The 17,553-nt window shown below is 41.2% G+C and overlaps 1 protein-coding gene across 1 annotated transcript in view; it reads left to right on the top strand.

Annotated features, from left to right (window-relative positions):
* The first annotated feature begins 252 nt into the window (after window positions 1-252).
* LOC124803201 overlaps window positions 253-17,553 on the top strand; it is a 128,926-nt gene continuing 111,625 nt past the window's right edge. Inside the window, exon 1 of the mRNA XM_047264383.1 lies at window positions 253-445. Within this exon, the coding sequence (XP_047120339.1) occupies window positions 253-445 (193 nt within the window). The remainder of the gene's footprint in view (window positions 446-17,553) is intronic.

Genomic DNA, 17,553 nt, shown 5'->3' with positions numbered 1-17,553 from the left:
GGTATTTGGATGTGCCATACGAAACTGGGGAGCTCATTAGGATCTGTATAACGAAGTTGCCAGTGAGATTGCGCAGAGATATAGTGATAGCAGGCAGAGGCTTAGACGATTCCGCGTCATTTCAGCACTTGTTACAGGAACTGGGTAATGAGAGCAACATTGTGAACGGCGACATGACTCATAGGTCAGACAGAGTTGAGGATAGGAACGGCAGAAACTATCAGAATGACAGAAGAGCATGGAATCAGAGGAATGACGGAAATGGAAGATGGCGAGGAAATAGCGGGCAGAATTCATGGGGATATCGACCAGCAAACCGGGAAAATAGAAGACGGGACAGAGTTGGAAGAAGAAGGGAAAATGAAAATGATGGGCGAAGAGAGGATAGGCAGTCATTGGGTTCACGACAGGACAATCACTGTCACAATGACGGAGGGACAAGAAGGTGACTACATGATAGACGGGTACAAACCAGGACTATTAATGATGTAAATATTAGGTATATCGATTACGGAAAACTAAGGGAGAATCTGTTAGAGGAGGTAGGAGATGTGGGGAGTGAAGTCCACCCAATAATTAGCGTAGAAATAAATAATATAATCGTACCTTGTGTCATCGACACAGGCAGTGTAATGAGTGTTTTGAGGGAAGATGTGTTTAAGTGTTGTAGTCTTACAAAACCATGGCCAACGTTGCCATTGCAAAAGACAACAGTGAGAGGGGCAGTTACAGGAAAGGGAATTGAGGTGAAGTTACAAGCGCAGGTAGACTTTGTGTGCCAGGCGAAGAGGTTTAGTACAGTGTTCATGGTTGTGTCATCTCTAACTGTTGAAGGGATATTAGGCGTTAATTTTTTGAACCAATATAAAGCAGTCGTTAATATGAGAAATGGTTCGATGGAGTTGAAACGAGATTCGGAGGAAATTACATTAAGATTCGACGATTGCTTATATGCTAAAGATAACGCACACTTAGCATTATGTCTGGCGGTAAAGTCCGGTAAACAGGCACAGAATACGGGGTTCGAACAAGAGAAGAAGGAAATTCATAAATGTTTGGAGGAGGAGATCAGGGAGAAAATCTGGCATTTACGAGGGACCACGGTCTACGGGGAATCGCAGAAAATTTTATACGAGAATAGAGAGGTATTTAAACATGCTGCGGGCACAATAAGAAATTTTGTGTATAGATTCAAGGTCAAGCCTCATAAACAGTTTAGGGCCCAAGTGTACCCGATACCTGTTGTGTACAAAGAAAGAGTGGAAGCTGAGATCGAAAGCATGCTACGACAAGGGATTATCGAACCAGCATCCAGTCCGTACAACAGCCCTTTAGTTTGTGTTGAAAAAAAGGATGGGTCAATTAGATTAGTTTTGGACGCAAGAAGGATTTATAAGATAATAGAGCCAGAGACAGATCGGCCGCTGACACTTTACGAATTGCTACAAAAGTTCCACGGGATCAGAGTTCTCAGCTCAGTTGATTTGAGAATGAGTTTCTGGCAGGTGGAGTTAGATAGGGGGTGTAGAAAATACACTGCTTTCTTGTGCTACGGGTAATCGTATCAATTCCGGAAACTACCATTTGGGTTAAATGTATCATCCGCGGCATTTATCAGAGCGCTAAATACTGTCATTCCTAATGAAATAAAAGATAAGGTAACACAGTACGTGGATGATGTCCTGATAGCCGAAAGAAACTGGGAAGACTACAATAGAACGTTAAGCATATTGCTCGGTGCATTGGAGAGACATGGGGTAACCGTGAATTTGGGAAAGTCAGAATTTGGACGAAAAGATATCGAGTTTCTAGGTCACATTGTGACACCAGAGGGAATAAGACCAAATCCAGACAAACTCGAAGCAATCAGAGATTTTCCGGTGCCAAGAACAAAGCGTCAGCTACGGGGTTATTTAGGATTAATCAATTTTTACAGGAGGTTCATTAAGATTGGGGGTGCAGCGACACCCAGACTATGTCAGCTGACTGGAAAGAAAACGGTATGGAATTGGGACCCTGTCGCACAGGAAGAGTATGAGGCGTTAAAGAAGGCACTGCTATCGGCACCTCTTCCCGGGCATCCAGACCTAAGGAAAGAGTTTTGTATGGCCACGGACAGTTCCCGTAGTGGACTTGGGGTAACATTGTTCCAAGAGCAAGAGCAAGGAGGAGAAGTAATACAACAACCTATTGCATTTGCGAGCCGAGTGCTTAGCAAAGCTGAGAGAAATTACACGGTAACTGAGCTTGAAGCTTTGGCAATAGTATGGGGTTTTAGTAAGTTTTGATACTATTTGTATGGAAGGCATACTAAAATCTATACTGACCACAAGTCACTACAGTTCCTGATGTCGGCCAAACTTAACCATAAACGACTCGCTAGGTGGACACTCTATTTACAGGAGTTTCAGTTTTCGGTCATGTATATTCCTGGGCCACAGAATATAGTGGCAGACGCGTTGTCAAGGAACCCAGTAGGTCATGGTCAATGCTTTGATGAGGAGGAAAACGAGAACAGATATGATATATTGTATATGCAGGGCGTGCCGTTCGAGAAATACATAGGGGCGGTAATCACAAATATCGCGAAAGAGCAGGATAAAGACGCGTCATGGAGAATGGTGAAGGACAGAGTTAGAGCGAACTTAGATGCCAATATAGCGCGCTTTTATACAATTCAGAACGGGGTCTTTTTCTACCGTAGAAATCCGAACACAACAAGCTGATCTGGTACACTCACCTAAGTTACGGGCATTACGGGGCAAGGAAATGCTGTAAGAAGTTAAGGGAATCAGTTTATTTCATTAGTATGGAGAGGAGGATCAAGAACGTGCTTGGTAGTTGCAAATTGTGCCAGAAGGCAAAATCGTTAACTATCTCATGCAAAGCACTGCTTTTTCCGATAGTGCCAGGTAGACTGAGGGAATTCGGAGCAACAGATTTGTTTGGCCCGCTACCTAAGTCAGTGCAGGGATATAGATATGTTTTAGTAGCAGTGGAATTGGTGTCAAAGTATGTGACTTTTACCGCATTGAAACGTGCGACGGGAAGGACAGTGGCAGCAGCGATCGTTAAAAACTTTTTGCGAGAAGTAGGAACTGTAGAAAAGTACATAGCTGACAATGGACCACAATATAGATCCAGACAATGGCTAACCACACTGAAGAGAAGAAGGATAAAACCGGTGTTCATATCCCGATACCATGCTGCAAGTAACTCCAGTGAAAGAGTGGTAAAAGAACTGGGAAAATTGTGTAAGATCTATTGCCATAGGCAACACAGAAGTTGGAGTACTTTTCTCAAAGATTTTCAGGACATCCTCAGTGAGCTACCACATGGAGCAATTGGTTTATCACCAATTACGGTACTAAAGAATGAACCACCACCAGATCGAGTCAGGGAGCTGGTAGATTTTCCGCGATCAGGAAAGCAAAGGCACACAGAAATTGTCAAGGTTGCGATAGAGCGTATTAAGAAAGCAGCTAAGGATAGGCAGGAGAAGAAGAAAGGAAAGATCCGTAAGATCGAATTGGCAGTAGGAGACAAGGTTCTAATTAAAACTCATCGATTATCAAAGAAGCACAGATTCCTAACTAGCAAATTCTTTACGGTGTATAGTGGACCATTCAGTGAGGCGGATTGTCCATGAAAATGCTGTACTGATTAAGACGATCAAGGGAAAACAATCTCGTGGGCTTCATCACATTTCTAACATCAAATTATGGAAAAGTTAAGGATAGATCGAAAGTAGGCAAGTTATGGTAGATAGTCAGTGTATTTATTTGTGGTGTGTAACGTTGTGCAGGGGCAAATCGAACATAAGAATTTTCAGGCGGAATGTCAGGAAGTATGACGGAATAGACTGGTCGAATGAGTCATGAACAGGAGTCAACAGAGTGGTGTATGTACGTATTTTTTGTCATATGAATAAGGATCAAGCAGAAACGACGTGATGATTAATGAGTGGATAAAGATGGTAGATAGTGAGAGAAGCGACGTGATAAATAGTAGTTGATAAAGGTGATATTTAAGGAGAGAAGCGACGTGAAGCAGTGTGATTAATAAAGAGAGATTCGACGTGATGAAACAGTGGCAAATAAAGGTGAGAAGAATTAATAATGTGGAGATGTCTTAGATGTATGTTACAGAGAGGCCTGTGTATGCTGCAATCGAGATTGATGCGAATGGCGAAGGAAGACCAGGAAATGATGGAGTAATGGACGGACGGAGAGCCGAAATACGAATGAAGAGATGAGGACAACTGCACAACGTGAAGGGACATAAAGGGAGTATGAGATCCAGATGGTGAACGTTGTGGAATACTGACGTAAGATGTAATATAAGTGTAAATCTAATTCTTACCATAACAGTTGCTATGTGAAAAAAAAAATAATTTTTGCTGTTGTTGCTGTTGAAGCCTGGTACCAGTATAACTAATCAAAACGGTACCAAGAGTGTGTACAGTTATTTTGCAGGATGAATAATTTGTGTATTTTTTGTTCTTAGATGAAATGTCGCAATTCTAAGTTGATATTTAGCTGGATGAATAATCGGTAAAGTGAATGTAGAGGTAAGCCGATGGAGAGAGGTGCCAGAGTGAAAGGACGAATTCGGAGACTGGAAAGCTATCTCCGAAACAGATTCATGTGTTATGTGGTTGAGTATAAGGGAGCAAAGGTATGGTATGTTGTCGTGAGTGTGGTGGTGTTAAGGTTAGCTGACTTCTAGACCTATTCTGTTAGTGTATTAATGGGTTGAATGAGAAGGAAAATGTGATGTCTGGTGAGAGTCGTAGAGTAGTGTGATCAATGCGCACACTCCTGTAAAGGGAATGCTACCGATCCATAACTAAAACACTATTGTGTTTTATTGTTAGATTGGGATGAACCTCGATGGCAGGTCAGGATCTGACATCATGTGGGTGGTACATACATGTCCTAGAAATGTTGTTATATATAATAAAAAGATAAAATATATAAAGAGATATTAATTTCAGTCTCTCACAAGCACAAAGGTGCATTGTATGTTGTAGATTTAGAGTCATCAGTTTCTAAAATGTTTATTGTGTTAGGATGTAAAAGTAGTTTACTATTTAATAACATGTGGTAGGTAACTGTGAGCTGTGTAGATTATTTCTTATTTTTTTGTTAGAACACCATAGACTTTCAGTCTGTCACACACAAAGGTTCACTGTATATTGTAGTTTTAGAATAAACAGTTTCTAATATTTTCACTGTGATAGGATGTTAGAGTAGTCTACTATTTGATATTGTAATTATGAGCTGTATAGATTGTTTATTATTCCTTTTGTTTTATTTTTACACTTTCATGTTTTGTATGAGGGACGACAGGTACAATCAATAGCACAAGTGTGGGCTGTATATAGAAAAGGGATAAATGTTGATGTTGTATGTGTAGAAAACTAGGGTGTATGATTTTATGTTTTTTAGAACAAAGATTCTTTTATTACCAATGTATCTAATACATAATACATGTAATCAATGAGCATTTAAATACTGTAAGAATATCTTTTTGTCTGTAATGTTGCGAGATGCATGGAAGGGTCTGACTGATTGGGTGTCGTAGCACCGAGGGGCTACACCGAACGCGCCTGTACCACATAAGCCAAGCAGACGTCGGCAACAGAGCCGGTGCACTCCCCACTCCACTGCCGGTCAGGGTACACTCCACGCGCCCGCTACAGCAGGTCAACGGCCTGGGGCGACACACACGTACCACTGGCCATTCATAAGTTCCGCCACCCTTACGACTGGGGAAAGTATCCCGCGGAGGCAACAGCGGGTGGTTTCTTCTGCTCAACGGCGGAGCGATGGCAGAATGAATGACGCGCGGCAGAGTCCGGAGGGCATTTTTTACCAGCAACTATTAACTAGTACTGGACTGTGGAGCTGTGAAACAAGATGACTGCCCGTATGTCTCCATAAGGTGGAAAGTGAAGATTTTGTCTTTAGCAGACAGGACGATTGTTTTGTTTTGTCTTGACCACTGAACGGTGGGATCCATAAACTTTTGGTAGTGACTTGTTAAGTGTGCTTTGTGAATTGCATGTGGGACGCTTGGTATTCTTAAAGAGGACAGTTGTCGTTTGGTGACTAATTATTGTATGAATGCAAGAAACTAGAGTGGGACATTAACATTTGCATCTGTAGTAGGAGACATTTCTTGAATTGGTGCGGGAATAAGTGCTGTTTGTTGGAACTTAAGACTTATAATTACACCATGAACTGAAAGGACAGAACCGTGGGTAATAGTAGTTGTAGGGCCATTTTTGGATGACCAGATTCGTGTGGATGGTACTCTGAGAGTGACTATGACATTTGTGTTTAATGTGAGATACAGTTTACTGTTCAGTGCGTGTTCAAAATGCCGATTTGAGTGACTTAAAGACTTTCGTCCGGGTAACCATGGGAGAGCTTTGACGCCGAGACAGTGTTTCTAGGAAAACTATCAGCCACTTTTTAACCCCAAGAAAATCACAGAATGAAACGTTTCCGTGTGACTCGCAAGATAGGGAATAATGTATTTGTACTTGTAATTGGGTAAATTTTCTTTATATGTTTCATTCCTGAAGGGACAGCAAGTGTACCTGTATTTCATTAACATTTGTGTTTAGAATAGTTAGTGTTTTTTTTGTTTGTTCTGGGTTATCAAGTTCACGTAGCATGTTTATTAGAATATTTGGTACAATGATGCTTTAATTATTAGCCAGTGGCGTAATACTAACGTAGCGGCTCTTGTTGCATTGGTCAGTAAGGTTGTCACAGGGGACAAGAGTTTGCATTGCACAACAAATATCGGAATTAACTGATGCATTTTGATGTCGTGGACAGTAATGATCTTGTTGGTGTGTTGACTGAAGCCACTTATTTTCGTTATCACAGTGGTGACATTTCACATTAAAGTGTAACGAAGGCTAGTCGAAATGCAAGTTCTTGTCGTCTAAATGTGTAACAACAGAGAAATGAGCAGTAGAGTAAGATACGAGAGCTATTGGTGGATTCAAGCACTTATTGCTAACTATTTACTGCGTGTATTGATCGAAGTTGATGGACTGACTGGCTCAGCAGCAGATATTTGTACTGGTGGACAAGGATAAGGTTAAACTCACAGTCGAGTAGTGTGGCAATTGCTTAAGTGATGATAGTTAATGAGGTGTGACATGATGTCTTAGATTGACTATATTATGTAACCAGTATGTAACTTGTGGTATATTTCATTGTTTTTTTTTTTTGTCTCAGTTTAATTTCTCCATAGGTTTAATGTACATTTTAGAGTAATGGTATGGAGCCTGATATTCTACATGTAACTAGTATACACAATTTTTTTTTCTTTTGTTGATTTTGTTTTGTATTTAGACATTGCCGTGTAAAAGATTATTACAACGCAATTTATGAATGTCAGATTACTTGCTCTGTTTTTGGACAGTGAGCTATTTAAAATTTCATGAGTACAATTAGTATTTTTATTTATTTGTCATAGAATTAGTGAAGTCTGGATTACTCATAAAAATAACGAATATCCCAGTAACTAAGCAAATTTTTACCTCAACATTATTTTTTATTTGTATGATGTAATGTTTTATTTGTAATGTGGATTATTGTAAATTTGTATGTGTACGTTACTCCGGATTGTGGAGAGTACAATAATGCAACAACTGTGTCAATAATTTGGTAAAGTAACAGCATTTGGTCGTCTATTTGAGGTCACCAGGGGCTAAGGTCTCCTCCTGGTTATTTTGATGACTTGCTAAGTTTGTTCTAATACAGCTTTCTTTAAAAAATGTTTGGAACTACCCTCGCATTGCAAGGATAGTACCGTGCCATTTTTTTCTGCATGGGTAGCCGGTGGTTAAAGGGTACAGTACTGCCCGACATTGAAAATAGGTACAACATACTTCATTATTTTTGTCAGAACAACACTTTTTTTTTGTAAAATAACTCAATTTCAATTAATACAGCGAAGCCAAATACCAGTGTGGGAAAGAATGACAATTTATTTATTTAATTGATCACATGTGCACTCCCACAAAGTAAATCCCTACATCCAGTTTGGTGAGATCTGTGAAATGAATGAATGTATGGTCGTCTGCTAACCGCAGATAGTGAATGTGAATATATGATCATCTTTGAGACGATCCTTTGGCCACCTTTGGTGGGACCAAAGAGATGAAATTTACCTGAGCTTTGAGCGCCTGAAATGTGGCTGACCAATACGGTAGCAAGGTGCTCCCTCACTTCAGCAGAGGTGCGAGAGGACCTCGAGAACGGCCATGTTTCAGCACTCTGCCGCTGGATCTTGTGCTGTTAAGACCTGTTTTAGTTGTGCTCCGTAATGACAAAAGCGTGGAGACATGGTATGCATGTGGAATATTTAAGAGTAGTTTGAAATAATAATTTCTCTATTTCAGGAACTTTTGTGTGGAGAATTAAATGTCAGGCAGGTAATATTAATGGGATTGTAGTAATCTTCGGAAGTGACAAACGGTCACAATGGAACCACGTGTAGCAATAAGTTGAAATACTTCCATGTGCTTAAGTTAAGCTGAATTACTAGTGCATGTACAATAAGATGAAATATTTAAGAAATAACGTGTGTACCATAAGTTGCAATATTTAAGAAATGGCGTGTGCAGGACTTGAAATTAGAGACGAGTACTTCCACGTGGTGAGTACTGTGTGAGTCTCAATCTGTGTATGAGACAAAGGATAAAGAGAAGTACTCGTCCATGGTATCAGTTGAGGACTCGCGTGTGTGATGAATATGTTCTTAATATTACTTTGCGTGATATGACTCCGTGTGACGCTAGATTCAAACTCTGAGAGAGAAGCAAGGTGAGTCGGCCGTCTATCCAGCGACGCCACTTGGCTTGCATTGCACACGAAGACGTGCAAATATCTCCAGAGTTCATAGTAGGAAAGTAGAATTACAAAGTGGGGCAATGTCGTGTGAAACTGGGATAAATACTAATTGAAGTGGGAAAGCTGAAAGTGATAATGTTGTGACCATTTAGTGTTTTGTATTCCATGTCGTAGTGTGGTGTATGTCATGTAATTTGGGTATGTGTGGTTTGCATGGGAGAGTAGCAAGGTAGTTTCAAAAGATTAGTGGGTTGTGCTTGTTCCTTCTGTACTGCTCGGTCTGGAGGATAGTTTCGTGATGATGATTGTGAGATTCGAAGTGTGAGAAATAATAAAAGATCCACCATCCTATCCAGAAAGTGCACTGTAGCGTTAAATAATTACGAGACCATAATATAGAGATTCACCAATGTAAAGCCATGCCCGCTGGGCGGAATTTCTCATGTGTTATTGTTGTAGGTTATAGAATTTGTGTGTTTAGGTTAGAGAATTTATCGGAATAAATAAGATAGTGAAAAGAAAAAGATTGGTGGACTTTTCCTTCGAATTGTATGTTGTCATAATGTCCCGAATTTATAATGTGTGCGCCATTCATATTCAGTGCGGTGGCCACGTGTTGACAAAAGCCGTTAAATAAAAAAGAAAGAAAATGTGGTATTGCCAGTGCGTAGTGTACAGTCAGAGTTCTGTAAATTACTGATAGTCAGATGCATGCTTCCGTTGCGTATTAATCATATAGGAGGATAACTTGTAACTTAAGTGTGAGTACTAGAGTTCATGTTACTCAATAAATAAGAATGAATCCACTCGATTGGCATACCACTCATCTTGCAGGCCTGATTGCTTGATGCCACAGTATGAGCAAGGCATGTGGGTGCCTCTCAAGGTAATATCAATCATATGGAGAAAGGTGCAGGGAGGGTGGAGCAGAGACTGAGGAGCAGTTACAAGACGCTGGAGTTTTGCTGTATGCAGCCCTTAGCAGATAGGTTCGAAAAAAATGACTCGTTTCGAGATATGAGAGTCCCACAAATATGATTCACCAGTGGCTATATTCATTAAAAGACGTCTCCATAGGATCGATTGCAAGTATGTGGTTGAATGGAAAGACGTGATTGCAAATCGCAGACAGCATTTCCACCAGAAGGCGTAACACTACAGATCTGAAAATCCAGTGTATTGTTCATAGGATTTTGTACATTTGTTGGTCGATATGGTCTTCGTACAAAAAAAATGGTTCAAATGGTTCTGAGCACTATAGGACTTAACATCTGAGGTCATCAGTCCCCTAGAACTTAAAAGTACTTAAACCGAACTAGCCTAAGGACATCACACACATCCATGCCAAAGGCAGGATTCGAACATGCGACCGTAGCGGCCCCTCGGTTCCAGACTGAAGCGCCTAGAACCACTCGGCCACTTTGGCCGGCTGTCTTCGTACAGTACAGGCAACAAAAATTTACACAGAAAAAAAACGAGGACAGACAGAGACTGTGCTGCCAACGAACACTCAGACGCCAGTGTCGTATTTCTAGTGTGGTAATCATAGGAATACAGTAAATGAGATTAAGTCGTGTACAAGACGGATATTTATTGTCAGTCATACCATACGGATAACTTGTATGCTTTATGTTTCTCTATTTCTTTGTCTAGTCCATGTATACTCTGCTTGGTTATGAATTTTCTCCTGTAAGTTAGTGTGTTATTTTCTCATTGTGATAGCTCTGTACCTAGTTTGTGATGGGCAGAGGGCTAGGCTGTCTTCTAACTATTGCAACAGTGATGTCAGAGTGTGATGGGATTTCAAGAGAATTAGCAGGGGTTTGTAACTTGGCTGGGGGGAGACTTGTCTTACTTGCGAAAATCAGGTGGATTCAAATGCTATATACCGAAGACTGGAAGATTCGTGAGGCTATGGCAGGTAAGTGATGCTGTGACAATTGGGGAGTTGAGAGTTGAGCTCTGTAGCGTTTCTTCTAAGTATTGTGGGCAACCATATTAGAACCTCTCACAAACGTCTCGCAGAGTGACTGCAATGAGAAAATTAGCCGCTAATACAAAGCTTTCTACAGAGAGACAATCTGCAGAAGAAGTTCCATCTTTTGTTTTCTCGATAAATAAGAGACAACGTTCTTCAGTGAGTTTTGGATGTCTATAAATGGATGGACTGTCAGCTTAATGGGTAGGCTTAATTTACATCTATATGTTTACTTTGCAGATAACCATACGGCGTGCTGAGGATTGTATCCTGTAGCATACTAGTCGTTCCCTTTCCTAGTCCATTCCCAAATACAGCGAGAGGGAAAGACCACCTACATATATCCCTATGATCGCTAATTTCTCATATCTTACATTCGTGGTCCTTATGCGAAATGTATGTTGACGGTAGTCATCTTCAAATGTCAGTTCTGAATAGTGTTCCTCGAAAAGAACATCATCTTCCCTCCAGGGATTCAGATTCGAGTTCTCGATGCATCCGCCAATTAATTTGGCGGAAGGCAATAGGAACACATCTACAGGGCTGGATTCTGAGGGAAACCTAGGTCTGCAGACTCAAACAAGTTTGGGATGTGGTGATCAGTACACCAGTATTTTGTTATTGCTCACTGTGTCATCCTTTCTGTGACGTTTCGAAAACACACGTCAGAACGTTTTGGTTTGCAGGGCGGATGAGAGGAAGCATATTGTTCTACATCCCGGTATTTACCACAAAGACATTTAAGAGCTCAGTCATTCTGGGAACGATAGGACAACTTTTGGGGGTCAGAAAACATTAACAGCTGTCCAGTACAACGAGCAATACAGCCCTGGTGCAGGGGCGACAGTTCACGCCCGAGAGAAGCTGTTCATATCCCATGTGGGTGTGGAGAAGAGACTGAAACATCCTACTGTCCTCATAGACCGACAGGTGTCAGCAGGATTAGTTCAGGAGCAGTGTACAAGAATTCTAAGTGACTTATTTCCAGTCCGCAGCTCGTGGTCGTGGGGTAGCGTTCTCGCTTCCCGCGCTCGGGTTTCCGGGTTCGATTCCCGGCGGGGTCAGGGATTTTCTCTGCCTCGTGATGACTGGCTGTTGTGTGATGTCCTTAGGTTAGTCAGGTTTAAGTAGTTCTAAGTTCTAGGGGACTGATGACCATACATGTTAAGTCCCATAGTGCTCAGAGCCAACTTATTTCCACCAGCATGACAAGAAGACCGAGAGACAGAACGCAAATAGCGTTCGAAGTCTTCAGCTATTTGACGACGGTTACCACCCATTTTGATATAAGAGGAAGTGCTTATAGAGCCTGTGAAAAGCCTGAGAAGCATCCAGAGACGTCAGGGAGGCGTCTGTAACGTTTACCTGGTCAGTGTATATAGAATGCAGGAAAAATAGTTACTCACCATGCAAGGGGGTTCTCACGATCAAATTAATAAATCAGTCTATGAATTTGATATCAATGACATTTCGCCGGATGAGTAGTCTGAGAGTGAGAGTACCATGGGTATGGTTCGAGAGCTGGAGCGTTAATCAGGCGTTTTTTCGCTGTGTTGAGATCTTTTAACAGAATGTACTCAGGGCGAGATGATCATAGTATTGTTGTGGTCTTCAGTTCTGAGACTGGTTTGATGCAGCTCTCCATGCTACTCTATCCTGTGCAAGTTTCTTCATCTCCCAGTACCTACTGCAGCCACGTCCTTCTGAATCTGTTTAGTGTATCCATCTCTTGGTCTCCCTCTACGATTTTTACCCTCCCCGCTGCCCTCCAGTACTAAATTGGTGATCCCTTGATGCCTCAGAACATGTCCTACCAACCGATCCCTTCTTCTAGTCAATTTGTTCCACAAACTCCTGTTCTCCCCAATTGTATTCAGTACCTCCACATTAGTTATGTGATCTACCCATCTAATCTTCAGCATTCTTCTGTAGCACCACATTTCGAAAGCTTCTGTTCTCTTCTTGTCCAACTATTTACTGTCCATGTTTCACCTCCTTTCATGGCTACCCTCCATACAAATACTTTCACAAACGACTTCCTGACACTTAAATCTATACTCTATGTTAACAAATTTCTCTTCTTCAGAAACGCTTTCCTTGCCATTGCCAGTCTACATTTTATATCCTCTCTACTTCGACCATCATCAGTTATTTTACTCCCCAAATAGCAAAACTCCTTTACTACTTTAAGTGTGTCATTTCCTAATCTAATTCCCTCAGCATCACTCGACTTAATTCGACTACATTCCATTATTCTCGTTTTGCTTTTGTTGATGTTCATCTTATACCCTCCTTTCAAGACGCTGTCCATTCTGTTCAACTGCTTTTCCAACTCCTTTGCTGTCTCTGACAGAATTACGATGTCATCGGTGAACCTCAAAGTTTTTATTTCTTCTCCATGGATTTTAATACCTACTCCGAACTTTTCTTTCGTACAGATTGAATAGCATCGGGGATAGGCTACAACCCTGTCTCACTCCCTTCCCAACCACTGCTTCCCTTTCATGCCCCTCGACTCTTATAACTGCCATCTGGTTTCTGTAAAAATTGTAAATAGACTTTCGCTCCCTGTATTTTACACCTGCCACCTTCAGAATTTGAAAGAGAGTATTCCAGTCAACATTGTCAAAAGTTTTCTCTAAATCTACAAATGCTAGAAACGTATGTTTGCCTTTCCTTAATCTTTCTTCTAAGATAAGTCGCAGGGTCACGTGTTCCAACATTTCTGCGGAATCCAAACTGATCTTCCCTGAGGTCGGCTTCTACCAGTTTTTCCATTCGTCTGTAAAGAATTCGCGTTAGTATTTTGCAGCTGTGACTTATTAAACTGATAGTTCGGTAATTTTCACATATGTCAACACCTGCTTTCTTTGGAATTGGAATTATTATATTCTTCTTGAAGTCTGAGGGTATTTCGCCTGTCTCATACATCTTGCTCACCAGATGGTAGAGTTTTGTCAGGACTGGCTCTCTCAAGGCTATCAGTAGTTCTAATGGAATGTTGTCTACTCCCGGGGCCTTGTTTCGACTTAGGTCTTTCAGTGCTCTGTCAAACTCTTCACGCAGTATCATATCTCCCACTTCATCTTCATCTACATCCTCTTCCATTTCCATAATATTGTCCTCAAGAACATCGGCCCTGTATAGACCCTCTATATACTCCTTCCGCCTTTCTGCTTTCCCTTCTTTGCTTAGAACTGGGTTTCCATCTGAGCTCTTGATATTTATGCAAGTGGTTCTCTTTTCTCCAAAGGTGTCTTTCATTTTCCTGTAGGCAGTATCTATCTTACTCCTCGTGAGACAAGCCTCTACATTCTTACATTTGTCCTCTAGCCATCCCTGGTTAGCCATTATGCACTTCCTGTCGGCATTATTTTTGAGACGTTTGTATTCCTTTTTGCCTGCTTCACTTACTGCATTTTTGTATTTTCTCCTTTCATCAATTAAATTCTGTATCTCTTCTGTTACCCATGGATTTCTACTAGCCCTCGTCTTTTTACCTACTTGATCCTCTGCTGCCTTCAGAATTTCATTCCTCAAAGCTATCCATTCTTCTTCTACTGTATTTCTTTCCCCCATTCCTGTCAATTGTTTCCGTATGCTTTCCCTGAAACTCTGTACAACCTGTGGTTCTTTCAGTTTATCCAGGTCACATCTCCTTAAATTCCCACCCTTTTGCAGTTTCTTCAGTTTTAATCTACAGTTCATAACCAATAGATAGTGGTCAGAGTCCACATCTGACCTTGGAAATGTCTTACAATTTAAAACCTGGTTCCAAAAATCTCTGTCTTACCATTATATAATCTATCTGATACCTTTTAGTATCTCCAGGGTTCTTCCATGTTTACAACCTTCTTTCATGATTGTTGAACCAAGTGTTAGCTATGATTAAGTTATGCTCTGTGCAAAATTTTACCAGACGGCTTCCTCTTTCATTTCTTAGCCCCAATCCATATTCACCTACTACGTTTCCTTCTCTTCCTTTTCCTACTGTCGAATTCCGGTCACCAATGACTATTTAATTTTCGTCTCCCTTCACTACCTGAACAAATTTTTTTATCTCATCATACATTTCATCAATTTCTTCATCATCTGCAGAGCTAGTTGGCATATAAACTTGTACTACTGTAGCAGGCGTGGGTTTCGTGTCTATCTTGGCCACAATAATACGTTCACTATGCTGTTTGTAGTAGCTTACCCGCACTCCTATTTTTTATTCATTATTAAACCTACTCCTGCATCACCCATATTTGATTTTGTATTTATAACCCTGTATTCACCTGACCAAAAGTCTTATTCCTTCTGCCACCGAACTCCACTAATTCCCACTATATCTAACTTTAACCTATCCATTTCCCTTTTTAAATTTTCTAACCTACCTGTCCGATTAAGGGATCTGACATTCCTCGCTCCGATCCGTAGAACGCCAGTTTTCTTTCTCCTGATAACGACGTCCTCCTGGTTAGTCCCCGCCCGGAGATCCGAATGGGGGATTATTGTACCTCCGGAATATTTTACCCAAGAGGACGCCATCATCATTTAGTGATACAGTAAAGCTGCATGCCCTCGGGAAAAATATGGCTGTAGCTTCCCCTTGCTTTCAGCCGTTCGCAGTACCACAACAGCAAGGCCGTTTTGGTTAGTGTTAAAGGGCCAGATCAGTCAATCATTCAGACTTTTGTCCCTGCAACTACTGAAAAGGCTGCTGCCCTTCTTCAGGAATCACACGTTTGTCTGGCCTTTCAACAGATACCCCTCCGTTGTGGTTGCAGCTGTGGTACGCAAGCCTCCCCACCTATGGCAAGATGCATGGTTCATGGAGGGGGGGTGGGGGGTAAAATAAGTTATTATTATCGAATTTTTTAAGTGACACATAGTATAGACCTAATATTTACAACTTGTCTGTGCTGTTACCTTGAGATACTTCGTTTGTGATGAGACATTTGTGTTCTTTAATTCGAAAGTGAGGTGTTAATCAGGTATTTATTCATTGCATTGAGATCTTTTAAAGGAACCTACACAGGGCGAGACGATCATCGAAATAGAATCAGATGTATCATCGAATTTATAAAGTTATACATAATATAAACTGATATTTATAACTTTTCTGTGCTGTTACCTCAAGAGACTCGTACGTGGAGAAGCATTTGGCTACATTAAGAGTGAGTTCGAAAGTGAGGAGGCATCCTGCGACAGAGGTAGAGCATGCTCTTAGCACTCTTTCGTGAGCAAAAGAGTTTCATACTCTACTCTTGTGATGCACGACGTGGCAGATAAGAAAAGATATTTTTCTATCTGATGATAGAATACTTAGAGGAAATATAGCCTATGCCATAGTGTTCTACATGATTTTCACAGCAAGTAACGATACTTTGGCGATGTGAAAACGATTGTAAGGTTCGATTTCTTCTATCTTAAAAAATAACTCATAATACGGGAGGAATCTACATTTCATACGAGAAATTCGATGTGTATTGATGAGACAACACCGCCGTTTCGTGTACTGACGAAACAACATCCCCATTTTGGATTTCTTAAACTGAGGAGTCTAGTCAGGGTTGGGGCTGCAGTTAGGCCGAATCAGGCACTCTGTATTGCGGATGGCGGCGGGTCTGGTCGGGGAGCTACTGTCCAGTGCTCGACCAATGGCAACTCAAATTGTTTAAATAAACTATATCCCTCCTCACATAAAAAATAATATATACTTACGTCAGTCCTGCTAGGTAGCCATCGTTACTGAGACCTTTTCCCTCAAATTTTCAGATGAGTGTGCCGGCCGGTGTGGCCGAGCGGTTCTAGGCGTTTCAGTCCGGAACCGCGCGACTGCTACGGTCGCAGGTTCGAATCCTGCCTCAGGCATGGATGTGTGTGATGTCCTTAGGTTAGTTAGGTTTAAGTAGTTCTAAGTTCTAGGGGACTGATGACCTCAGATGTTGAGTCCCATAGTGCTCATAGCCAATTTTTTTTTTTTTTTTTTTTTTTTAGATTAGTGAGGGGAGCGGGGGAGGGTCAAAAGCACCCATCTACGTCAGCTGATCTCTGAACCTCAAGATGAACACACAAAATTTGAGATGCCCGCCAATAAGTTTGAATTTCCTCCATTTTTGTCCTAGTCTGTCATCTTGGGTTACATCACAGCAGGGAAAGGGTGGGGGCTGGGAATGCCCAGTGGAGACCCCGCACTGGCTGTGGGAAACCCCTGACGTCGTTGGGGGCTGGGGGGTAATTACGTGATCAATTAAATAATGTGCATAATAATGTGATATGAATTTGATATCATATGTTGGCTTAGAGCCCCATTACCCCACTAGTGTGCATGCCTAAAACTTTCAAGCTCGATTTCCTCGAAAGCGGTTGAGAGCTGTACTTCCCTCTTTACATATGTTGAAGACATAGCGATGCTCTGCACACCCATCAACATGAATTAAATCGATGAGTGCAGCTATGTATGGCCCCTTTGTAAGTTTAAAATGACCTATAGAGCACAACGGCAAATTCAAAACTCTGGAGATGCATTTTCGTCCTACTGGTGAAAGATTTGTGCAGTAATTCAGAATCTGAAAACAAGTATAATCTATGTCTATAAAATTCACCACGAAAAATTGATATATTGTTTAGGCAGCAGCTTGTGAAGAAAGAGTCCTACTGATGTTTCCAAATATGTGAGGATTATATACACCAGAGACATATAATGCA

The sequence above is a fragment of the Schistocerca piceifrons genome, chromosome 6 (assembly GCF_021461385.2).
Source record: "Schistocerca piceifrons isolate TAMUIC-IGC-003096 chromosome 6, iqSchPice1.1, whole genome shotgun sequence".
In the NCBI taxonomy this organism is placed as follows: Eukaryota; Metazoa; Arthropoda; class Insecta; order Orthoptera; family Acrididae; genus Schistocerca; species Schistocerca piceifrons.
This window is presented reverse-complemented; position numbering and strand designations above follow the sequence as displayed.